The sequence below is a fragment of the Pseudophryne corroboree genome, chromosome 4, assembly GCF_028390025.1.
Source record: "Pseudophryne corroboree isolate aPseCor3 chromosome 4, aPseCor3.hap2, whole genome shotgun sequence".
NCBI classification, from domain to species: Eukaryota; Metazoa; Chordata; class Amphibia; order Anura; family Myobatrachidae; genus Pseudophryne; species Pseudophryne corroboree.
The window spans coordinates 717,409,050-717,435,098 of record NC_086447.1 but is presented as its reverse complement, the minus strand read 5'-3'; the positions used below and the strand labels follow the sequence as shown (position 1 = coordinate 717,435,098).

Sequence of the window (26,049 nt, the reverse complement as noted above, 5' to 3'; positions counted from 1 at the left end):
GTTTCTACTTGTAGGGGTTAAGATGATGAGTACTAAAATTAACACATATTAATCAAAGGGAATAGATTAATTGCACCTAATGTAATGGTCATGTTTTTAAAGGAGATGTACTACTATTTCTAAATGGAAAATATGATGGAGCTGTTGAGACTCCTGCATATTCTGAGACCTGGGAAACATAGGGTAAATTTACTAAAGTGGAAGTTTTTTTTTTTTTTTACAACTGGTGATGTTGCTCATAGCAACCTATCAGATTCTATTTATTATCTTCTAGAAGCAGCTAGATGTTGCTATGACACCATGAGATCTATCTCCGGTAACCCCCATTTGTCTTCCAGATTTTGGAAGACCTCTGGGTGTAAAGCCCATTCGTTTGCATGAATGGTGTGTCGACTGAGAAAATCCGCTTCCCAGTTTAGGACTCCCGGAATGAACACTGCGGACAAGGCTGGAAGATGAAGTTCTGCCCACTTTAATGTGTGATTTACCTCCTTCATTGCATTCTGGCTGCGCGTTCCTCCCTGATGGTTGAGGTACGCTACTCCCGTTGCATTGTCCAAGCGGATTTGGACTGGTTTCCCCTGAAGGATGTCCTTTGCCTGAATAAGTGCCATATATATGGTCCGAAGTTCCAAATTATATATATTGGCAGACAACTTCCTTCTTTGGTCTACTGCCCCTAGAAGCAACTTCTTCCTGACACTGCTCCCCAGCCCTAAAGACTGGCAACCGTTGTCAGAATTTCCCAATCTTATATCCAAAAGGGTCTCCCTTTGTCCAGATGGGATGTCTAAGCCACCAGGCTAATGACCTCCTTACTCCCAGAGGAAGGACCATAGTCTGCATTTTTATTGTCTGATGACAACCATTCCATTTGGAAAGGATCAGACGTTGCAGAGGCCTCGAGTGGAACAGAGCATACTGAAATTTTGGATATTTTGTTCAGAGGTAGAAATACTCTCTGAAGACCTGAATCCAGTACCGCCCCTAAATGAGTCATCCGTTTTGACGGAACCAGGGATGACTTTGCCCAATTTATGAGCCAACCGTGTCTCTGTAAACAAGCTATTGGGGGTAATTCCAAGTTGATCGCAGCAGGATTTTTGTTAGCAATTGGGCAAAACCATGTGCAGTGTGTTCAGTCTGCAATCTAATTTGCAGTGTAAAAATAAAGCAGCCAGTATTTACCCTGCACAGAAATAAAATAACCCACCCAAATCTAACTCTTTCTGCACATGTTATATCTGCCTCCCCTGCAGTGCACATAGTTTTGCCCAATTGCTATCAAAAATCCTGCTGCGATCAACTTGGAATTACCCCCATTGTCTGTTGCAGATGACACTGAAGCAATTCCTGAGACTGTGCCAGGATTAATAAGTCGTCGAGTTATGGAAAATCCTTATCCCCTGCTGAAATAAGATGCCATCACCACCATAATTTTGGTGAATACTATGGAAGCTGTGGCCAGTCCAAAGGTAGGGCCTGAAACTGACAATGATGCTGGAGGATAGCAAACCTGAGATAGCGGTGATGAGACAGTGCTATAGGAACATGTAGGTAAGCATCCTGGATATCCAGGGATACCATAAAATCCTCCAGCTCCATGGCCAAAATAATGGAACGTAAAGTCTCCATATGAAACTGACGCACCCAAATGTACTGTTAGGCGCCGGGGTCCGCTCGGCCGTGCGGCCCGGCGCCTAGCAACCAGGGACGCCGTGCGCGTTCAGCCGCCGGCTCCCTGGCAACGCTAAGACGCCGGGCGCACGGAGCCGCTCTGACCTTAGCAACGGGGACGCCACGTTCAGCCGCGTTCCCCGTTGCTGGGTCTATTCTCATTACCCTGATTATGTGCTGGCCGTGCAGCATGCAAGCTGCACGGCATTTCTATTTGATTGTCCTGTCTGGATCCTGATTGGAGGGTGCCTGAATAAAGGCACCCTCAGGACTTCTTACAGACGCCGGTGATAGCTTCCTGTTTGCCTGTGTCTGCTGCAGAGAGTTCCCAGTCCCGGTCTTTTCGGTTGTTCCTGTCCTCAGAGATCCTGTACTCGGAAGTTACCATCTGTTCCTGGAGTCTGACCGAGCACCTTTAACATCTGGTGGTGTTCGTGAGTCGCGGCGCAGCCGTGTGTTGCGGCTTGTCCGCTTCTGTTTATTATTTTGTTTAATTGTGTTCTGGAGCTTTGCGGAGGATTCCGCTTCCACAGATCCACTCTCGTGTCCAGCGGTGCCGGATAGGAGTGTCGGATCAGTGGATCCTTGGTTGTCCTTTTTCCTGGCGGCTAGTCTGCACATACCTTTTGATTTAGTTAGTTAGCTTGTAACCCCTGGCCTGGTTGCTTAGTCAGAGGGCCCCTTGTTATCACCCTGTCTCGGACTTCCCCTTGTCTCCCATTAAGACCTGCGGGGGCATCGGGGTTGGGCAGACATAATCCGCCCTTCGAACGCGGCTGCCATGGGCTCAAGCAACCATAGTCTCGCAGGGGATTTCTGATAACACGGGCAAGACAACGGAGTTAGGGCGCCAGGGGTTACTAGGCTATCCAGCTCCCACAACCAGCTTATTTTCCTGTACTCAGATCCCTGCCATAAGATCTCCTCCGGTCTGGAGTACAGGAATCATAACATTATCACCGGCCTACAAAAGAAAAGATTTAACTTACAGTAAATTTTTTCACTTTTTAGTTGGGAGATTTTTGTCGGCCTTATGAATCCCACCGGTGTTGGGCCAAACCCTGGCCAGCTTCTTGTTAGTCAGATTCAGGAACTTACTCAGATGGTTCAGGATCTGTCCCTCCGGGTGAGGTCACAGGAAGATCTGTTACGGACTTCCCCGAGGGTCATCCCTGAACCAAAAATGCATCTGCCTGACCGTTTTTCTGGGGATAGAAAACAGTTTTTTAATTTTAAAGAATCTTGCAAACTGTATTTTCGTTTAAGACCAGTTACCTCAGGTACAGAGGCTCAGCGGGTTGGGATTATTATTTCTCTACTTCAGGGGGATCCTCAGACCTGGGCTTTTGGTTTAAAGACAGACGATCCGGCCTTATCGTCTGTAGACGCCTTTTTAAAATCTTTAGGGCTATTGTATGACGACCCTGATAGAGAGGCGTCCGCAGAAAGTCAGTTGCGTGCTCTTAGACAGGGTAGGAATCCCGCAGAGAATTATTGTACGGAGTTTCGCCGTTGGTCGAACGACTGTGGCTGGAATGACCCAGCCCTGCGCAGTCAGTTTCGCCTCGGCTTATCGGAATCTATAAAAGACAGTCTCCTCCAGTATCCCGCTCCTGAGACCCTCGATAACCTCATGGAGCTATCTATTAAAATAGATCGTCGGCTCAGAGAGCGGAGGGCTGAAAAAGGGGCATCTGTCGGGTCCTCTCCCTGGGTTCCTTCCATTCCTGTAGACATAGAGGAGCCTATGCAGATTGGTCTCTCCAAATTGTCTCCGGAAGAAAGAACCAGGAGGCAAAATGATGGTCTGTGTTTATACTGCGGAGGTAAGGGACATTTTGCCCGTAGTTGTCCAAACAAGTTGGGAAACTTCCTGACCAAGTGAATTGTGAGGGGGTTCACTTTGGTCTGCAGCTCATCTCCTCAAATAATTCACTGTTGGTTCCTGCTAAAGTTTCCTATGGCAGCCTCTGTTCCTCGGTCTCTGCTTTTGTGGACAGTGGAGCTGCAGGAAACTTTATGGATTTAACATGGGCCAAGGCCTTAGGTATTCCTCAGCTAACCTTAGGTAGGTGTATCACCATGCATGGTTTAGATGGGAGTCCTTTATCCAATGGGGTTATTTCTCTATGTACACCTCCTGTTTTGCTCTCGGTGGGAGCTCTGCATTCTGAAAAAATTGAGTTTTTCCTTACCCATTGTCCAGCAGTTCCTGTGGTTCTGGGTCATCCTTGGCTGGCCTTTCATAATACCGTCATTGATTGGCAGTCTGGGGAGATCCTACAATGGGGTACCATCTGTGATAAAGAATGTATTACGCTTCCTATCCGAGTAGCTGCCGCCAGTTCCGCACATATTCCTGGGGAATACCAGGATTTTGTTGATGTGTTTTCCAAGGGCAATGCGGATATTTTGCCTCCCCATAGGCCTTATGATTGTGACATTGAGTTAATTCCTGGTGCCACGTTGCCTAAAGGAAGGTTATATGCATTGTCTGGTCCTGAAACTGTGGCCATGAATGAGTATGTGAAAGAAAGCCTTGGGAAAGGGTTTATCAGGCCATCTAAATCCCCTTTAAGTGCAGGTTTCTTCTTCGTAGAGAAGAAGGATGGTTCACTCAGACCCTGCATTGACTTTAGAGCTTTGAATAAAATCTCAGTAAAGAATACTTACCCTCTGCCGCTGATCTCTGTCCTCTTTGATCAGCTACGTTCGGCTGTTATTTTTTCTAAGATTGATCTTAGAGGAGCATATAACCTCATCAGAATCAGGTCAGGGGATGAGTGGAAAACGGCATTTAGTACTCAGTCGGGCCACTATGAGTATCTGGTCATGCCATTCGGCCTATCTAACGCTCCGGCAGTTTTCCAGGATCTCATTAATGATGTGCTCCGTGAGTTTCTGGGAAGATTCGTCGTGGTCTATTTAGACGATATTTTGATATATTCTGACTCCGTGGAACAACATGTTACCCAGGTGCGTCAGGTGCTAAAGAGATTACGTGAAAATCACTTATATGCCAAGCTGGAGAAGTGTGAATTTCATGTCACGGAAGTATCCTTTTTAGGGTACATTATTTCCCCTCGGGGATTCCGAATGGAACCAAAAAAGCTCCAAGCCATCCTTAGTTGGGCGCAACCCACCAATTTAAAAGCAATTCAGCGCTTTTTAGGGTTTGCAAACTACTATAGAAGATTTATTCACTCTTTCTCTGACCTAGTTGCTCCCATTGTGGCACTTACTAAGAAGGAAGCAGATCCTACCAATTGGTCATGTGAAGCGGAGTTATCTTTTCAGGCCTTAAAACAAGCCTTTGTCTCAGCCCCTGTCCTTAGACATCCCAACCCAGAATTACCTTTCATTATTGAGGTGGATGCCTCGGAGGTTGGAGTAGGGGCTATCCTTTCTCAGAAGGATCCAGATTCCCTTGAGTTACATCCTTGTGCCTTTATGTCCAGGAAATTCTCATCTGCAGAATCCAACTACGATGTTGGTAACCGGGAATTGCTGGCTATTAAATGGGCTTTCGAGGAGTGGAGACATTGGCTTGAAGGAGCTACCCACACCATTTCAGTTTTGACTGATCACAAAAATCTTCAATACATTGAATCGGCTAAACGACTGAATGCCCGACAGGCTCGTTGGGCTTTATTTTTTACTCGTTTCAAATTCATTATCACCTTCAGACCAGGTTCCAAGAATACCAAGGCAGATGCCCTGTCACGCAGTTTCCTTCCGGTTCAAGACAACAGTCCTGTTACTCCCATACTTCCGCCTTCAGTCATTCAGGCAGGTCTCACACAGGATGTATTTTCCCAATTAAAGCTGCTTCAACATCAAGCTCCGGGAAATACTCCTGCTAGTCGTCTTTTTGTTCCTGAGTTTTTGAGAGCAACTGTTTTGGCGGAATTTCATGATAGCAAAGTTGCAGGGCATCCGGGAATCGCTAAGACTTTGGAATTAGTATCCCGCTCAGTATGGTGGCCTGGTCTTTCCAAAGACATTAAAGAGTTTGTTTTTTCGTGTCAGGTCTGTGCACAGCATAAAGTTCCCCGTTCTTTGCCTATTGGTCAACTTATGCCCTTGAAAGTTCCTCTTAGGCCATGGTCGCATATCTCCATGGATTTTGTGGTGGATCTCCCTCTGTCAGCCGGATGCCGAGTCATATGGGTGGTAGTGGACCGTTTTAGCAAGATGGCCCATTTTATTGCTCTTCCCCGATTGCCATCTGCCCAGGGATTGGCAGTCTTGTTCCTCCGTCATGTTTTCAGACTCCATGGGTTACCCACTGATATTGTTTCTGACAGGGGTCCACAATTCATTGCGCAATTTTGGAAGTCTTTTTGTGCTTCATTAAAGATGAAATTATCATTAACCTCCGGCTATCATCCACAATCCAATGGACAGACTGAGCGAGTTAACCAATCTCTTAAACAATATTTGCGTTTGTACTCGGCCAAACTCCAAAATGACTGGTCTGAGTTTCTTCCATTGGCGGAGTTTGCTTATAATAATGCCTGTCATTCCTCCACCAATGTGTCTCCATTTTTTGCAGTTTTTGGTTTCCACCCCAGAGCTAATTCATTTTTTCAACATTCCTCTGTCTCCTCTCTGGCCCTGACCTCTCATCTTAAACTTATTTGGAAAAAAGTGCACCTGGCTCTCAGAAAAGCAGCTTTCCGGGAAAAAAAAATTTCTGACAGGCTCCGGCAGCCGTGCACTTTTAAAGTAGGAGACAGGGTGTGGTTGTCGACTCGCAACATCAAACTTCGACAAACCTCAGCCAGATTGGGTCCTAGATATATTGGACCATTTCTCATTATCAAAAAAGTCAATCCAGTTGCTTTCCGGTTACGTTTACCAAAAACTTTACGGATCGGAAATACCTTCCATTGCTCATTGCTTAAACCATATGTTTCGTCCAGCAGATTTCCTCGTAAAAAATCTCAGGGGAGATCACCAGTTAATGTACAGGGTCAGCAAGAGTTCTTGGTTGAGAAGGTTCTCGATTCCAAGTTGTCCCGGGGTCGGCTTTATTTTTTGGTGCATTGGAGAGGTTATGGGCCAGAGGAAAGGTCGTGGGTCCTGGATGAAGACCTTCATGCCCCAAAGCTCAAAAGGGCATTTTTTCGTGAATTTCCTCGGAAACCTGGCTTTAGGGGTTCCTTGACCCCTCCTCAAGGGGGGGGTACTGTTAGGCGCCGGGGTCCGCTCGGCCGTGCGGCCCGGCGCCTAGCAACCAGGGACGCCGTGCGCGTTCAGCCGCCGGCTCCCTGGCAACGCTAAGACGCCGGGCGCACGGAGCCGCTCTGACCTTAGCAACGGGGACGCCACGTTCAGCCGCGTTCCCCGTTGCTGGGTCTATTCTCATTACCCTGATTATGTGCTGGCCGTGCAGCATGCAAGCTGCACGGCATTTCTATTTGATTGTCCTGTCTGGATCCTGATTGGAGGGTGCCTGAATAAAGGCACCCTCAGGACTTCTTACAGACGCCGGTGATAGCTTCCTGTTTGCCTGTGTCTGCTGCAGAGAGTTCCCAGTCCCGGTCTTTTCGGTTGTTCCTATCCTCAGAGATCCTGTACTCGGAAGTTACCATCTGTTCCTGGAGTCTGACCGAGCACCTTTAACATCTGGTGGTGTTCGTGAGTCGCGGCGCAGCCGTGTGTTGCGGCTTGTCCGCTTCTGTTTATTATTTTGTTTAATTGTGTTCTGGAGCTTTGCGGAGGATTCCGCTTCCACAGATCCACTCTGGTGTCCGGCGGTGCCGGATAGGAGTGTCGGATCAGTGGATCCTTGGTTGTCCTTTTTCCTGGCGGCTAGTCCGCACATACCTTTTGATTTAGTTAGTTAGCTTGTAACCCCTGGCCTGGTTGCTTAGTCAGAGGGCCCCTTGTTATCACCCTGTCTCGGACTTCCCCTTGTCTCCCATTAAGACCTGCGGGGGCATCGGGGTTGGGCAGACATAATCCGCCCTTCGAACGCGGCTGCCATGGGCTCAAGCAACCATAGTCTCGCAGGGGATTTCTGATAACACGGGCGAGACAACGGAGTTAGGGCGCCAGGGGTTACTAGGCTATCCAGCTCCCACAACCAGCTTATTTTCCTGTACTCAGATCCCTGCCATAAGATCTCCTCCGGTCTGGAGTACAGGAATCATAACATGTACGTGTTCGGCGCTTTGAGATTGAGTATGGGCCGGAATGACCCATTTGGCTTCTGGACTATAAACAGGTTGGAATAAAAACCTTGTCCTCGTTGTGCAGGGGGAACAGGAATTATCACTCCTGACTGAAACAACTTCTGAACTGCCTCTTGCAAAGCCCTGATCTTTGTTTCCACTAAAGACAGGCTGGTACAAAAAAACCTTTGGGGAGGGTGTTTGTTGAAAGCAAATGCATAACCGTGAGATACCGCTTATTGCACCCAGGCATCTGTGGTAGACTGCTGCCAGATCTGTGCAAACTGAAGAAGTCGGCCTCCCACCCTGGGTTCCCCCAGGTGGAGGCCTGCACCATCAGGCTGATGGCTTATCTTCTGATTTGGAAGCTGGTTCTCTGGTAGCCCAATGCTTTTTAGTCTTACCAGACGTTTTGGATTTAGACTGTTTGCAATCACCCTTTCCTTTCGCTTTTCCTTGATTCTGAAAGGGCCGAAAAACTGGAAATCAAGGCTTGAATTTGTGTGTGGAAGGAAACTTCACTTTCTTGGAGTCTGCTTCTGACTCCAAAATACTGTTTAATTATTTACCAAAAAGAATATCTCAAGTAAAAGGCAAAGACTCCAGAACCTTTTTGGATTCTGGCCCTCATTCCGAGTTGATCGCTCGCTAGCTGCTTTTAGCAGCAGAGCACACGCTAGGCCGCCGCCCTCTGGGAGTGTATCTTAGCTTAGCAGAAGTGCGAACGAAAGGTTAGCAGAACTGCTCGTAAAAATTTTCATGCAGTTTCTGAGCAGCTCAAAACCTACTCCTGCCTTGCGATTACTTCAGTCAGTTTAGTTCCTGCTTTGACGTCACAAACACACCCTGCGTTCGGCCAGCCACTCCCCCGTTTCCCCAGGCACGCCTGCGTTTTTACCTGTCATGCCTGCGTTTTTTTAGCACACTCCCTGAAAACGGCCAGTTACCACCCAGAAACACCCACTTCCTGTTAATCACTCACCGATCACCACAGCGACAGAAAAGCGTTGCTCGGCCTTGTGTAAAACTGCATAGTTTTGTGTGAAAGTACTTCGCACGTGCGTACTGCGGCCCGTACGCATGCGCAGAAGTGCCGATTTTTAGCCTGATCGCTGTGCTGCGAATAACGGCAGCTAGCGATCAACTCGGAATGAGGGCCTCTGAGTCAGCTTTCCATGTACGTAGCCAAACCGCTCTGCGAGCTGCTACTGCTGAGGCTGATGCCTGAGATGCAATTGTACCCATATCCAAGGCTGCTTCTTCCATAAACGTTGCCGTCTGTTTGATATGTGCAATATGGGATTTTTGCTCTCTAGATGCCATTGAAAGATCCTCCTCCAATGCATCAGCCCAGGCTGCCACTGCCTTTGCCATCCAGGCTGAAGCCATGGCTGGTCTTATGATTGCCCCAGACAAGGAAAAAATGGTTTTAAGAAAACCTTTAATTCTCCTATCTGTGATATAATTTAATGATGTTGACGGCAGAGGTCATGTAGATTTTAGCACCAGTCGAATGACATGCGTATCTACTTTGGGAGCCACCTCCCTTTTTAAACAGTCCCCAGCCGGAAGAGGATAATTGGAATTCCATTTCCTTGGAATTCTAAATTTCTTACTGGGCGTAACCCAGGCCTCTTGCATAATTTCCGTCAGCTGTTCTGACCCAGGAAACTCAGTCCTGGCTGTTTTAAGACGTTTAAATCATACTTGCCTACCTGACCCTCTCCATGAGGGAGAAAATGCTCTGTTCCTGGACTTTCCTGGTAATGTATGATTGCCATCACCTGTAAGGTGTTTCACCACAGGTGACCAGGAAAGTCCAGGAACAGAGCATTTTCTCCCTCATGGAGAGGGTCAGGTAGGCAAGTATGGTTTAAATGCCTTAGATTTTAAGTGCCTTAGATTTTAACACAGGCTCTGCCGCCTCCTCTAAGGATTGAATGGCTTTCATTGCACTAATCAGCTCAGGTATGTCTACCGAGCAGAGGCCTTTCTTCATATCTCCGTATGCAGACATGGAGTGTAATAAGTCCTCATCCTCCGAAAAGTCCTCATCTGAAACATGAGTAGTTTGTGAAGATGTTGTTTAATATTTATGTAATTTACTTACCACCGGCCTTTCAGCCTGTTTTTGTTGAGAAGCTGCTGCTTCCCCTGCTGAATGAAATAAACCCCAGGTGGAAGGTTGCATGTAAGGGTTAACAGGGTAAACTATCCTTGGTATCGGAGCTGGCATTATCCGCTCAGCTCTACTGGATAATGTCTGTGCAAAAGTAGCCCAACATGAACCTGTGCCTGCCTTGGATTATTTAAAAGGCTTCGGTGAAAGCTAAAACAATTTGCACATAATCTATTTTCAACCAGATCCTGAGAGGTTAACCCAGCTTTGCAAGACAAACATGAAATGAGTGTCGGTGCTGCTGTGGAAAGTGTATTTTCCTCACCCTTGCCTCTCTTAGACATGATAAATAAATCACCAACCTGTACAATGTTACTACACAATTTGTGACTGTAATCACTTTAAAATTTGTTAAAGTGACACACAATCCGACCCTACCCTGCTTTGCACCAGCATTGAGGATCAGAATACACAGAAAAACGTACAGAATTATAGTAAAGTCAGCAATCACACTAGCAATCAGTCACAGGTTATACATAAGTATAATAAGCAATATGAGCACATAATCAACTACAAATACATTTCAAGTGTGTAGGAGAAACATATTACTGCATTACCTTATATAGGAGTTTTAACCATATTCAGTCGCACCGCAAAAGAAAACAGCAGCAATAGTTTACAGATTCATATGCATCAAGCACTTATCCAACTATTCCTACCCAAAGGTAGATAGAGACTTGAGGCCTAATTCAGACCTGATTGTAGCCGTGCAAAATTTTGCACAGCTACGATCAGTTACTCAGACATGCGGGGGGACGCCCAGCACAGGGCTAGTCCGCCCCCCATGTCAGGCCCCCCCCACACACACAGGTACAAAAGCATCGCACGGCACGCTGGCAGGGAGCTACCGGTCGCTGTCCGGGTCGCAGCAGCCGCGGCCCACCCCGCGCACGGTCCGGGCATGCTGGGCTGAGATGGCCATCGGCTGAATGGCATGCGCCGACATACCGCGGCGTTGGCGCATGTGCAGTTCGGGCCTGATCGGCTGCTGTACGAAAACACACAGCAGCGATCAGGTCTGAATTAGGCTGTATTACCCGGGTCAGGAGAGTGGGATACAGGGAGACTTCACCCCTCTTCCAGGATCGATCAATACGTTAGCAAACGCTGAGTGGATCCAAACGCTAATAGTGTACACACTCGCCCCGTGAACCTACAGTGAACACAGACGCCCAAGTGAACACTGACGTACCAGTCACACAGCTGCCGATGCTGCGACTGGGTCGTTTTAGATATACAGCGTCTCAGACGGAAACGGGAACTCCGTTCATGGCGGGAAATTCGGCGGAAACTGGTCATGAACCGGGGGGTGGGACGACCAAGGGAGCATCTGACTCCCCACTGCTGACATCAACCCTAGTGATCGCGGCCTCATACTACCCCTGGAGCCTATGATCCCTACGGCTTAGCGCTGGTGCACCCTAGGTGGCAGCCGCACCAGCGACTGTTTGGTAGTCTCCTCCCAAAACAGTGCGGCTGTGTCCGTGTTCCTCCTCTAACCATAACAGATGCATTACCTTCTCCCCGTGCTCCGGCCACAGCCTGGTAACGTCTGATGGACTTGCTAGTACATCCTACAGACGCCCGCCGAAACAGCACTGTACACGTGGGTAAGTGTTGTCGTGACCCGGCGAGAAGTTGTTGGAGCGACTAGTGCGTATAAGACACTTTTTAGACAAGATCGCTCAAAAAAATAAGAATTTACTCACCGGTAATTCTATTTCTCGTAGTCCGTAGTGGATGCTGGGAACTCCGTAAGGACCATGGGGAATAGACGGGCTCCGCAGGAGACTGGGCACTCTAAGAAAGAATTAGGACTACTGGTGTGCACTGGCTCCTCCCTCTATGCCCCTCCTCCAGACCTCAGTTAGGGAAACTGTGCCCGGAAGAGCTGACACAACAAGGAAAGGATTTGGAATCCCGGGTAAGACTCATACCAGCCACACCAATCACACCGTACAACTCGTGATACTATACCCAGTTAACAGTATGAATAACAACTGAGCCTCACTAACAGATGCAGTGGCGTAACTAGAAATTTTTCTCCCCCAAGCCAAAAAATCCTTCGACGCCCCCCCCCCACACCCCCCCCTTAATTGGCACTAGCAAAGGTAGAAAAATGCGCGCGCCGGCAAAAAGGGTGTGTGGCTTTGTCGAAATGGGCGTGGCTTTGCGTGGAGGGCGTGGCATTGCAGGAAAAGACTACCTTATACCCCAGTTTTGCAACCTGCACGCCCAGACGTTGGCCACCACAGGAAAGAAAAAAAATCCTGATTCATGACCCTTACATTATTTGTCATTTTTCCTCCTTATAGTAATGCCCAGTATACATTATTCCACATACTGCAATGGCCCTTAGACATTATTCCACACACAATAATGCACATGACACAATATGCACACACTGTAATGCCCCAGACACATTATGCCACACACCGTAATGCCTGTGACACATTATGACAGGAATCGCAATGCCCGTTATACATTATGCTACACACTGCAATGCCCCTGATACATTATAGCACATACAATGTCTGTGACACAGTATGACACACACCACAATGATCCTGAGACATTATACCACATACCACAATGCCCGTGATATAGTATACAACACACCGTAATGCCTGATACATTATGACTCACACCGCAATGTCCGTGATACATTATGCCACACACCATAATGCCCATTACACATTAAGTTCTACAGTAAGGCTTCTAATTACTTTTAAATTACCTGCTCGTTGCCAGGGGTTTCATGCTCTTGGTTCCATGCACGGTGCCAGGGGTTTTCATGCTCAGGGTGTCATGCTTGTTGCCAGGGGTTTCATGCACTGGGTGTCATGCTCGTTGCTAGGGGGTAGTGCTTGTTGCTAGGGCCATGCTCCCAGTGCCACATATGCCCCCAGTGCCAGATATTCCCCCACAGTGCCAGGTATATACCCTAGTGCCAGATATTCCCCCACAGTGCCAGGTACATGCCCCCAGTGCCACATATACCCCCCCCCCAGTGCCACATATGCCCCCTCAGTGCCTGCTCCCCCCAGTGCCAAATATTCCCCCACAGTGCCACATATGCCCCCTCAGTGCCTGCTCCACCCAGTGCCAAATATTCCCCCACAGTGCCAGGTATATGCCCCCAGTGCCAGATATTCCCCACAGTGCCAGGTATATGCCCCCAGTGCCAGATCTGCCCCCACAGTGCCAGGTATATGCCCCCAGTGCCAGATCTGCCCCCACAGTGCCAGGTATATGCCCCCAGTGCCAGATCTTCCCCCCACAGTGCCAGGTATATGCCCCCAGTACCAGATCTGCCCCCACAGTGCCAGGTATATGCCCCCAGTGCCAGATCTGCCCCCACAGTGCCAGGTATATGCCCCAGTGCCAGATCTGCCCCCACAGTGCCAGGTATATGCCCCCAGTGCCAGATCTGCCCCCACAGTGCCAGGTATATGCCCCCAGTGCCAGAGCTGCCCCCACAGTGCCAGGTATATGCCCCCAGTGCCAGATCTGCCCCCCACAGTGCCAGGTATATGCCCCCAGTGCCAGATCTGCCCCCCACAGTGCCAGGTATATGCCCCAAGTGCCTGCTCCCCCGGCCCCCCCCCCCCATGTGTTGGAGGGACACGGAGCGCATCGCGCGTCTCTCCTGTGTCCCTCCTGGCTCTCCCCCGCTGGTCTAATAAAGGAAGTGCCAGTTCGTGAGCCAATCAGGGCTCACGGACGGCACTTCCTTAGACCGGCCGGGGGAGAGTCAGGGAGGGACACAGGAGAGACGCGCGATGTGCGTTCCTTGTCCCTCCAACACAGCAGGGAGGGAGAGGAGACCGCAGATTGACATGCGGACGCTCGTCCGCATGTCAATCTGTTCTAAGTCAGTGGCGCCCCTGCAGCCCCTCGCCCCCAAGCCACCGCGAGGACTGCGGGGGCAGTAGTTACGCCACTGAACAGATGGCTCATAACAATAACCCTTTAGCTAGGCAATAACTATATACAAGTATTGCAGACAATCCGCACTTGGGATGGGCGCCCAGCATCCACTACGGACTACGAGAAATAGAATTACCGGTGAGTAAATTCTTATTTTCCCTGACGTCCTAGTGGATGCTGGGAACTCCGTAAGGACCATGGGGATTATACCAAAGCTCCCAAACGGGCGGGAGAGTGCGGATGACTCTGCAGCACCGAATGAGCAAACTCAAGGTCCTCCTCAGCCAGGGTATCAAACTTGTAGAATTTTGCAAACGTGTTTGATCCCGACCAGGTAGCAGCTCGGCAAAGTTGTAAAGCCGAGACCCCTCGGGCAGCCGCCCAAGAAGAGCCCACCTTCCTCGTGGAATGGGCTTTTACTGATTTAGGATGCGGCAGTCCAGCCGCAGAATGTGCAAGTTGAATCGTGGAGCAGATCCAGCGAGCAATAGTCTGCTTAGAAGCAGGAGCACCCAGCTTGTTGGGTGCATGCAGGATAAACAGCGAGTCAGTCTTTCTAACTCTAGCTGTCCTGGAAACATAGATTTTCAGGGCCCGGACTACGTCCAGCAACTTGGAGGCCTCCAAGTCCCGAGTAGCCGCAGGCACCACAATAGGTTGGTTCAAATGAAACGCTGATACCACCTTAGGGAGGAATTGGGGACGCATCCTCAATTCTGCTCTGTCCATATGGAAGATCAGATAGGGGCTTTTACAGGACAAAGCCGCCAATTCTGACACCCGCCTAGCCGAAGCCAAGGCCAAAAGCATGACCACTTTCCACGTGAGATATTTTAATTCCACGGTCTGAAGTGGCTCACACCAATGTGATTTTAGGAAATCCAACACAACGTTGAGATCCCAAGGTGCCACTGGGGGCACAAAAGGGGGCTGAATATGCAGCACTCCCTTAACAAACGTCTGAACTTCAGGCAGTGAAGCCAGTTCTTTTTGAAAGAAAATAGACAGGGCCGAAATCTGGACTTTAATGGAACCCAATTTTAGGCCCATAGTCACTCCTGACTGTAGGAAGTGCAGAAATCGACCCAGCTGAAATTCTTCTGTGGGGGCCTTCATAGCCTCACACCAAGCAACATATTTACGCCATATGCGGTGATAATGCTTTGCTGTCACATCTTTCCTAGCTTTTATCAGCGTAGGAATGACTTCAACCGGAATGCCCTTTTCCATCAGGATCCGGCGTTCAACCGCCATGCCGTCACACGCAGCCGCGGTAAGTCTTGGAACAGACAGGGCCCCTGCTGTAGCAGGTCCTGTCTGAGAGGCAGAGGCCAAGGGTCCTCTGAGATCATTCCTTGTAGTTCCGGGTACCAAGTCCTTCTTGGCCAATCCGGAACGATGAGTATAGTTCTTACTCCTCTCTTTCTTATTATCCTCAGCACCTTTGGTATGAGAGGAAGAGGAGGGAACACATAAACCGACTGGTACACCCACGGTGTCACTAGAGCGTCCACAGCTATTGCCTGAGGGTCCCTTGACCTGGCGCAATATCTTTTTAGCTTTTTGTTTAGGCGGGACGCCATCATGTCCACCTGTGGCCTTTCCCAACGGTTTACAATCAGTTGGAAGACTTCTGGATGAAGTCCCCACTCTCCCGGGTAAAGGTCGTGCCTGCTGAGGAAGTCTGCTTCCCAGTTGTCCACTCCCGGAATGAACACTGCTGACAGTGCTATCACGTGATTTTCCGCCCATCGGAGAATCCTTGTGGCTTCTGCCATCGCCATCCTCTAGAAGATGAGCACTCTGCAGCCACCACAGCAGAGACACCCTGGCCCTCGGGGACAGGGTGATCAGCCGATGCATCTGAAGATGCGATCCAGACCACTTGTCTAACAGATCCCACTGAAAGATCCTTGCATGGAACCTGCCGAATGGAATTGCCTCGTAAGAAGCTACCATCTTTCCCAGGACTCGCGTGCAGTGATGCACCGACACCTGTTTTGGTTTCAGGAGGTCTCTGACCAGAGATGACAACTCCTTGGCCTTCTCCTCCGGGAGAAACACCTTCTTCTGTTCTGTGTCCAGAATCATACCCAGGAACAGCAGACGCGTCGTAGGAACCAGCTGCGACTTTGGAATATTCAGAATCCAGCCGTGCTGTTGTAGCACTTCCTGAGATAGTGCTACTCCGACCAACAACTGCTCCCTGGACATCGCCTTTATAAGGAGATCGTCCAAGTATGGGATAATTATAACTCCCTTCTTTCGAAGGAGTATCATCATTTCGGCCATTACCTTGGTAAATACCCTCGGTGCCGTGGACAGACCAAACGGCAACGTCTGGAATTGGTAATGGCAGTCTTGTACCACAAAACGGAGGTACACCTGGTGAGGTGGGTAAATGGGGACATGCAGGTAAGCATCCTTGATGTCCAGTGATACCATGTAATCCCCCTCTTCCAGGCTTGCAATAACCGCCCTGAGCGATTCCATTTTGAACTTGAACCTCCTTATATAAGTGTTCAAGTATTTCAAATTTAGAATGGGTCTCACCGAACCGTCTGGTTTCGGTACCACAAACATTGTGGAATAGTAACCCCGTCCCTGTTGAAGGAGGGGAACTTTTATTATCACCTGCTGGAGGTACAGCTTGTGAATTGCCGCCAGCACTACCTCCCTGTCCGGGGGAGTAGCTGGCAAGGCTGATTTGAGGTAACGGCGAGGGGGAGACGTCTCGAATTCCAGCTTGTATCCCTGAGATACCACTTGTAGAACCCAGGGATCCACCTGTGAGCGAACCCACCGGTCGCTGAAGTTCCGGAGACGGGCCCCTACCGCACCTGGCTCCACCAGTGGAGCCCCAGCGTCATGCGGTGGATTTAGTGGAAGCAGGGGAGGATTTTTGTTCTTGGGAACTGGCTGTATGGTGCAGCTTTTTCCCTCTACTTCTGCCTCTGGGCAGAAAGGAAGCGCCTTTAACCCGCTTGCCTTTCTGGGGCCGAAAGGACTGTACCTGATAATACGGTGCTTTCTTAGGCTGTGAGGGAACCTGAGGTAAAAATGTCGACTTCCCAGCTGTCGCTGTTGAAACGAGGTCCGAGAGACCATCCCCAAACAATTCCTCACCCTTGTAAGCAAAACCTCCATGTGCCTTTTAGAATCAGCATCACCTGTCCACTGCCGAGTCCATAACACTCTCCTGGCAGAAATGGACATTGCATTTATTCTAGATGCCAGCCGGCAAATGTCCCTTTGTGCATCTCTCATATATAAGACTACGTCTTTAATATGCTCTATGGTTAGCAATATAGTGTCCCTGTCAAGGGAATCAATGTTATCAGACAGGGAATCAGACCACGCTGCTGCAGCACTGCACATCCATGCTGAAGCAATAGCAGGTCTCAGTATAGTACCTGAGTGTGTATATACAGACTTCAGGATAGCCTCCTGCTTTCTATCCGCAGGCTCCTTTAAGGCGGCCGTATCCTGAGACGGTAGTGCCACCTTTTTTGACAAGCGTGTGAGCGCTTTATCCACCCTCGGGGATGTCTCCCAACGTACCCTGTCCTCTGGCGGGAAAGGGTACGCCAACAGTAACTTTTTAGAAATCACTAGTTTTTTTTATCAGGGGAAGCCCACGCTTCTTCACACACTTCATTTAACTCATCTGATGGGGGAAAAACCACTGGTTGCTTTTTCTCCCTAAACATAATACCCTTTTTAGTGGTACCTGGTTTAATGTCAGAAATGTGCAACACATTTTTCATTGCCGTAATCATGCAACGGATGGCCCTAGTGGAATGTACATTAGTCTCGTCGTCGTCGACACTGGAGTCAGACTCCGTGTCGACATCTGTGTCTGCCATCTGAGGTAGCGGGCGTTTTTGAGCCCCTGATGGCTTTTGAGATGCCTGGGCAGGCACTGACTGAGAAGCCGGCTGTCCCACAGCTGTTATGTCATCGAACCGTTTATGTAAGGCGTTGACACTGTCGGTTAATACCTTCCACATATCCATCCACTCTGGTGTCGACCCCGCAGGGGGTGACATCACATTTATCGGCACCTGCTCCGCCTCCACCTAAGCCTCCTCATCAAACATGTCGACACAGCCGTAACGACACACCGCACACACACAGGGAATGCTCTGACTGAGGACAGGACCCCACCAAGTCCTTTGGGGAGACAGAGAGAGAGTATGCCAGCACACACCACAGCGCTGTATAAACAGGGATTTACACTACACAAAGTGATTTTCCCTATAGCAGCTATACAATACAGTTTTGCGCCTAAATTTAGTGCCCCCCCCCCCCCTCTTTTTTACCCTTTGAGCCTGGAAACTGCAGGGGAGAGCCTGGGGAGCTGTCTTCCAGCGGAGCTGTGAAGAGGAAATGGCGCCAGTGTGCTGAGGGAGATAGCCCCGCCCCTTTTTCGGTGGGCTTCTCCCGCTCTTTTATTAATATTATGGCAGGGGATTTTTACACATATATAGTTTATTAGACTATATTATGTGTTTTTTTTTGCCAATTTAAGGTACTCTAATTGCAGCCCAGGGCGCCCACCCCCAGCGCCCTGCACCCATCAGTGACCGGAGTATGTGGTGTGCATAGGGAGCAATGGCGCACAGCTGCAGTGCTGTGCGCTACCTTAATGAAGACCGGAGTCTTCAGCCGCCGATTTCCTGGACGTTCTTCTTGCTTCTGGCTCTGCAAGGGGGACGGCGGCGCGGCTCCGGGACCGGACGACCGAGGCTGGGCCTGTGTTCGATCCCTCTGGAGCTAATGGTGTCCAGTAGCCTAGAAGCCCAAGCTAGCTGCAAGCAGGTAGGTTCGCTTCTCTCCCCTAAGTCCCTCGTAGCAGTGAGTCTGTTGCCAGCAGATCTCACTGAAAATAAAAAACCTAATAAATACTTTCTTTACTAGAAGCTCAGGAGAGCCCCTAGTGTGCAACCAGCTCGAGCCGGGCACAGATTCTAACTGAGGTCTGGAGGAGGGGCATAGAGGGAGGAGCCAGTGCACACCAGTAGTCCTAATTCTTTCTTAGAGTGCCCAGTCTCCTGCGGAGCCCGTCTATTCCCCATGGTCCTTATGGAGTTCCCAGCATCCACTAGGACGTCAGAGAAATATAGTAAGACTATAAAAATAAAATAAAAAAGCTTATAGCAGCTAAAAACCAGCAGCCCACTGACCAAAGTCTGGCTCCTGCCGAACCAAACAAAAAAAAGCTAATTTGCCGGAGCCAGGAGGCGGGGATATAAGGACGGACCTGTTGCATGCTGGGAGTTCAAAAGCTTTGACCGATTGGTGCAAATCCGCTGTCGCGTCATCATATCCCAATGTTATCCTGTGGATAACCTGTGGACCCTGCCGGAGAAAAATATGTAATGTTGCAGATATGGGATTTGTACAGAGACTCCCACTGGCAGCGTCTCTAATCCTCAGCTTGCATACAAAGATGCACTATCGGTCACACCTTTGATCACCTGAGAAACCCTATGATTGCTCAGAATGTCCGTTGGAAGTAAGCCGCTGGAAACATTGGGGGTAATTCCAAGTTGATCGCAGCAGGATTTTTTTTAGCAGTTGGGCAAAACCATGGCCCTCATTCCGAGTTGATCGCTCGCAAGGCGATTTTAGCAGAGTTACACACGCTAAGCCGCCGCCTACTGGGAGTGAATCTTAGCTTCTTAAAATTGCGAACGATGTATTCGCAATATTGCGATTACAAACTACTTAGCAGTTTCAGAGTAGCTTCAGACTTACTCGGCATCTGCGATCAGTTCAGTGCTTGTCGTTCCTGGTTTGACGTCACAAACACTCCCAGCGTTCGCCCAGACACTCCTCCGTTTCTCCGGCCACTCCTGCGTTTTTTCTGGAAACGGTAGCGTTTTTTCCCACACGCCCATAAAACGGCCTGTTTCCGCCCAGTAACACCCATTTCCTGTCAATCACATTACGATCGCCAGACCGATGAAAAAGCCGTGAGTAAAATTACTAAGTGCATAACAAATTTACTTGGCGCAGTCGCAGTGCGGACATTGCGCATGCGCATTAAGCGGAAAATCGCTGCGATGCGAAGATTTTTACCGAGCGAACAACTCGGAATGAGGGCCCATGTGCACTGCAGGAGAGGCAGATATAACATGTGCAGAGAGAGTTAGATTTGGGTGGGTTATTTTGTTTCTGTGCAGGGTAAATACTGGCTGCTTTATTTTTACACTGCAAATTAGATTGCAGATTGAACACACCCCACCCAAATCTAACTCTCTCTGCACATGTTATATCTGCCTCCCCTGCAGTGCACATGGTTTTGCCCAACTGCTAACAAAAATCCTGCTGCGATCAACTTGGAATTACCCCCATTGTAACAGTTTTCACAGATACAGTCACAGACTGAGACAGACACGTTCCTGAAGTGGTAACACCACGCTGGCATTTGACTCTCCACCCCCTGTTACCTTAAGTGGGACATGTACTAAGCCTTGGAGAGAGATAAAGTGGAGAGAGATAAAGTACCGACCAAGCAGCTCCTAACTGCCATGTTACACGCTGTGGGAGAGATGTATTATAGCGGAACGGATCTTGTCTGCCGAAACGAGGGAGTGAAAACGCCCCTCTCCAGCGATCCCTACCAGAGCCCACAGCACATCAGCTTAGTGCTGTTGCGCTGTGACTCCCTGCCCGGCCGGCTCCAGTGCGCATGTGCGAGATCTCACTACTCTCGCCAGATCTCCCATGCAGGCCGGAGCCGGCAGCCGCCACAGTCATGGAAGGCACTGGCAATGACACCTGCAGCTGTCGAAATCAGTAGCTGCAAGTGTTGGATCGGTTAGTGCTACTGACTGTTCTTACATTGGGCCTGATCGTAGGGGATTCAGACCTGATCGAAGGGGATGCAGTCAATTTACCGACAATCAAAATCCCGACGGTCGAAATCCCGACAGTAATGGACCGCCGGTCAAAATCCCGACAAGATCAAAATCCCGACATTGACAAAATATCGACATTTAAAATACCGACAAGGTCAAAATTTCGACATGTAAAATGTCGACAGGTCAAAATGCCGACATGCGTTTTTTCATGATTTTTTCATTGAAACCGACTTGTTCATACTTTACCATCCCAGTGGACCACGACGGGGAAGCATGGCGAGCGCAGCGAGCCATGCGAGGGGACGCGGCACACTTATATGGTGTCCATTTCGACCTATGTCGATCTATGTCTGTATTTTAAATGTCAGTATTTTGTCCTTGTTTGGATTTTTACCTTGTCGGGATTTTGACCGTCGGTCAATTGCTGTCGGGATTTCGAACGTCGGCATCTTGGTTGATCGTAGATGTGCTAAATTTAGCACATCTACGATCAGTCACACAGACATGCGGGGGAACGCCCAGCACAGGACTAGTCCGCCCCGCATGTCAGGCCCGACACCCCGCACAAGTACAAAAGCATTGCACAGCGGTGCTTTTGTACTGGAAGAGTAGCTCCCTGCCTGCGCAGCTCCTGCGCGCTGGTAGGAGCTACTTGTTGCTGTGAGGGTCGCAGCGGCTGTGTTGTGACGTCATGCAGCCGCCGCAGTCCGCCCCCTAACGGTCCGCGTACGCCTGCGTTGCCCGGACCGCACCCCTTAAACAGCGGCCAAACGCCACCGACCTGCCCCCTCCCGCCCAGTGACCACCCTCTCCCGTCCACTGACTGACAGGCAGAGGCGATCGCAGCGCTGAGACCAGAGGTGTAGCAAGGTGTCATGGTGCCTGGAGCATGGTATATTTCGGCGCCCCCCTCCCCTGTACTGAATTGGGGGCGTGGTCACCAGGCCCAGTTCTAGACCTTGAGGCATCCAGGGTGAAAGTTTCCTTTGGCACCACTCCCACCCAGAGCTCAAACATAGTGCGCGCCAAAGGCGCGCAGCAAAAAATAGGAGTGTGGCTTCATAGGGAAGGGGCGTGGCCACAGTTATTCCCCTGTAGTTATGGACCCAGTAGTTGTGCCCCCTGTAGATTTGCCCCCAGTAGTTGTGCCCCCTGTAGATGTGCCCAGAGTAATTGTACACCCTGGTTTGTGCCCCCTGTAGATTTGCCCCCAGTAGTTGTGCCCCTGTAGATTTGCCTCCAGTAGATGTGCCTGGCGTAGTTGTGACCCCTGTAGATTTGCCCCCAGTAGATGTGCCCGGCGTAGTTGTGCCCCCTGTAGATTTGCCCCCAGTAGATGTGCCCGGCGTAGTTGTGCCCCCAGTAGTAATGCCCCCTGTAGATTTGCCCCCAGTAGATGTGCCCGGCATAGATGTGCCCCCTGTAGATTTGCCCCCAGTAGATGTGCTCGGCGTAGTTGTGCCCCCTGTAGATTTGCCCACAATAGTTGTGCCTCCTGTAGATTTGCCCAGAGTAATTATGCCCCTGTAGCTGTGCCCCATGGTAGCACCGCAAACACAAATGAAGAAAAACCCCCAAAAAACAAAAAAAAATACTCATCTGTGCGCTCCTGCTTCCCCACTGCTGCTGGCAGCGTCTCCGCCCGTCCGTGTGACGCCACACGCAAGTCACGGACCGACGGGGAGCGAAGGGGAGGAGAGCGGAGGGAGAGCCTTGATGCAGCTGCGGCTACGAGCTGCTTGTGGGAGGGAGGTTCCGGCGGAGTCGAGCTGCGGCGCCCAGTACTGTCTTTGGCGCCTGGAGCTCGAGCTCCACCGGAACCGCCCTCCCTACGCCCCTGGCTGAGACAGCCGTTGGCTGTCAGGCATGCGCCAGCGAAGCGCAGTTCAGACCTGATCGCTGCCATGTGAAAACGCACAGCACCGATCAGGTCTGAATCAGACCCATTATCCATTACTGTAAAAGATAGCAGCAGCAATAATGACAGAGGTGAAGCCCCTGTCACCGTGCACACACCGCCGCATTAATACATGTTGAAGCGGTATCAGCGCATATAACAGGCGCTGATACTGACACTCCCCCTTCCATATCACCAATTCACACGTCTACCCATGTGTTTGAAAAAATTACAGTTAATTGCTGGTTGGTTGGTACTATCTCCACTTTATTTTTCTCCAAGGCTTAGTACATAGACCCCTAAGGGCCCACAAACTCTCACTGGCTGTCATTATCTCTACATCCAGACTCTCAGTGCAACTCTGACACATGTGGAGTACAAAAAAATAATTACTCAAAGCCAAAAACCACATGTGGTTGGGAAATGGGACTGTGTAATATGGGGGTAATTCCAAGTTGATCGCAGTGGGAATTTGGGCCCTCATTCCGAGTTGTTCGCTCGGTAATTTTCTTCGCATCGCAGCGATTTTCCGCTAATTGCGCATGCGCAATGTTCGCACTGCGACTGCGCCAAGTAAATTTGCTATGCAGTTAGGAATTTTACTCACGGCATTACGAGGTTTTTTCTTCGTTCTGGTGATCGTAATGTGATTGACAGGAAGTGGGTGTTTCTGGGCGGAAACTGGACGTTTTATGGGTGTGTGTGAAAAAACGCTGCCGTTTCTGGGAAAAACGCGTGAGTGTCTGAAGAAACGGGGGAGTGACTGGACGAACGCTGGGAGTGTTTGTGACGTCAAACCAGGAACGAAACTGACTGAACTGATCGCAGTTGCCGAGTAAGTCTGGAGCTACTCAGAAACTGCTAAGAAGTGTCTATTCGCAATTCTGCTAATCTTTCGTTCGCAATTTTACTATGCTAAGATTCACTCCCAGTAGGCGGCGGCTTAGCGTGTGCAAAGCTGCTAAAAGCAGCTTGCGAGCGAACAACTCGGAATGACCACCAAGGTTAGCAGTTGGGCAAAACCATGTGCACTGCAGGGGAGGCAGATATAACATGTGCAGAGAGAGTTAGATTTGGGTGTGGTGTGTTCAATCTGCAATTTAAATTGCAGTGTAAAAATAAAGCAGCCAGTATTTACCCTGCACAGAAACAAAATAACCCACCCAAATCTAACTCTCTCTGCACATGTTATATCTGCCTCCCCTGCAGTGCACATGGTTTAGCCCAACTGCTAAAAAAATTCCTGCTGCGATCAACTTGGAATTACCCCCTATATTAAGTCATGTGACTGTTTGCAAGGAAACCTAGAAATGGGTGGATGTTCTGTTGCAGGAAAGGGTGGTATCTGGCACTGCTGATGTAATGCAGATGATGCTGACATTTCTGGCATAATGAGAATGCTACTGATCGCTATAAGAGGGCTATAACTGCAGATCAGAGGAGAGAGACAAACACCGGTACTCTATCCAGCTCTGCTGCTTCGACAAATATATTAGGATGGATTATTTCCCTTGTAAGAGTTTACAAGCAATATAAATAGAAATCACAAATGAGACAAAAGTAGTACATGTAATGACAGTATTAAATAATTTGCGCATATTTCGCTCATTTCATTGTTTTAATAATTCTGCCAAATTTATGTCACATTAATTTTGGATGACTATTAATGCCATATGTGAAGAAATCCAGGTCAAACAGCACTTCTACTGGCCAGCATTGTGTTTGGGCTCTACTGTGATACGTTACAGCAAACTCATAATACAAGTAATGACAAATAAGAATGATATTCAGCTTACTTGTTCTCAGTAAAGTTCCCTATATACTGAGCTCCGTTGGGAAATGTGTAAGTCCCTCTCCCATGGAACATGTTGTCAGCAAATTCTCCTTCATAAACTGCTCCAGAAGGATACTCAAGCTTCCCCAGCCCGTTCATCTGTGTTGAACACAAAAGAAACCAAACTGCCATATAATATAAAATATAAATGAGCCAGATGTACAAAAACAGTGTTCTTACATACAAACAATGAGCCTTAGGATGGCAGCAAATCATTCAGAACTCTGCTAAATCCCCTATTTTGTTTCAGCAGCCATACCGTGCCTGTGCAGCCTACCTGTTTACACTTATAGGGACATATTCATCACAATGCGTCCTGGCAAAGAGCTGGAAGCAGTATGTAGTGTAAGTTATCACACTGCTTTCTGTTCCGATCTCCCTAATACCCCTTTCACATTCTCGGGTTATTGTATACTTACCTACTTTGCTGCCCCCTCCTCCGGGAGGAGGCAGCGTTGTAGGTGCATGGGGGCATGGCCGGCAGCAGGATGGGCGGTCCGGGGGTGTGGCTGACAGGAAAGTGGACGGTACGGGGCGTGGCATCAGGGTCGCGTCATCGTGACTCCGTCCCCCGCTGTGCAGTGCCGAGAAAAGAGGCGCTGTATAGCGGGGGGCGGAGCTACGATGATGCGATTTAACGCAAATCGCATCATCAGACTCCCTCGGACCGCCCACTTGTTCTCTGCTGCAGGCGGCCGAGGAGGGGCTGCAGGGAAAGCGGGAGGTTTGCCCACCTTTCCGGGGGGCCGGGAGGGTCACCTGATTTTCGGGAGGGTAGGCAAGTATGGGTTATTGCCGTGTCGACCCAGCTTGAGGTGCGGTGTGAAAGCACCAAAGTCAATAACCCAGGTTAAAAGAAGGGTTTTTCTTGGGTCGGACCCGGCTTATTGTGCATGTAAAAGCTACAGGATATTCAATCGGTGTGAGAAAATAGTGCTGACTGGCTGTTTCCATGTCAGCTGACTGAGGCCTACACACAGAGCCCCTTCCTTTTCTTTACTGTATAGTAACCTCATAATTATGAGCCAAGAAAGTCCTCTTAAAATTTACATCACACTGTTTTAAGATGGGCGACCCGGGTTGAGTAAAAAGGCACCAACCCTGGAATAACCCAGGAATAACCCTGGTCAATAGTGCGATGTGAAAGGCTCTGCCGGGTCGGACCTGGGTTCAAAACCCGGGTCCGACCCGGGTTTGCTGTGTGAGAGGGGTATTAGTAGATGAGCATGCACAGCTATTGACCAGCACATGCGTTACTGGGTGGGAGGGGAAGGGGGGAGGCGCGATGGAGAGGTCATTCTCTGGAAGAATTAGTGAAATAGTCTGCTCTCTAGCTGACAGAAAAATAGACTATGGGGCACTAGGGTCACTAGGAGACCCTAGAGCTGTCCCAGAGTCTAGTGCTCATGTGCAGGTCTCTGGTAAAATGGCGCTGGGCCAATTCCAGTAATTTTCTTACTGCGCATGCGCAAAACGCTGGAAAA

General features: G+C 49.4%; 1 protein-coding gene across 2 annotated transcripts in view; it reads right to left on the bottom strand.

The window, feature by feature from the left end:
• Positions 1–26,049, bottom strand: part of MORN2 (MORN repeat containing 2) — a 149,004-nt gene that overhangs the window by 17,844 nt on the left and 105,111 nt on the right. For both annotated transcript variants that reach the window (XM_063918015.1, XM_063918014.1), the window contains one exon: positions 24,528–24,664. In XM_063918015.1, the coding sequence (XP_063774085.1) occupies positions 24,528–24,664 (137 nt within the window). The remainder of the gene's footprint in view (positions 1–24,527; positions 24,665–26,049) is intronic.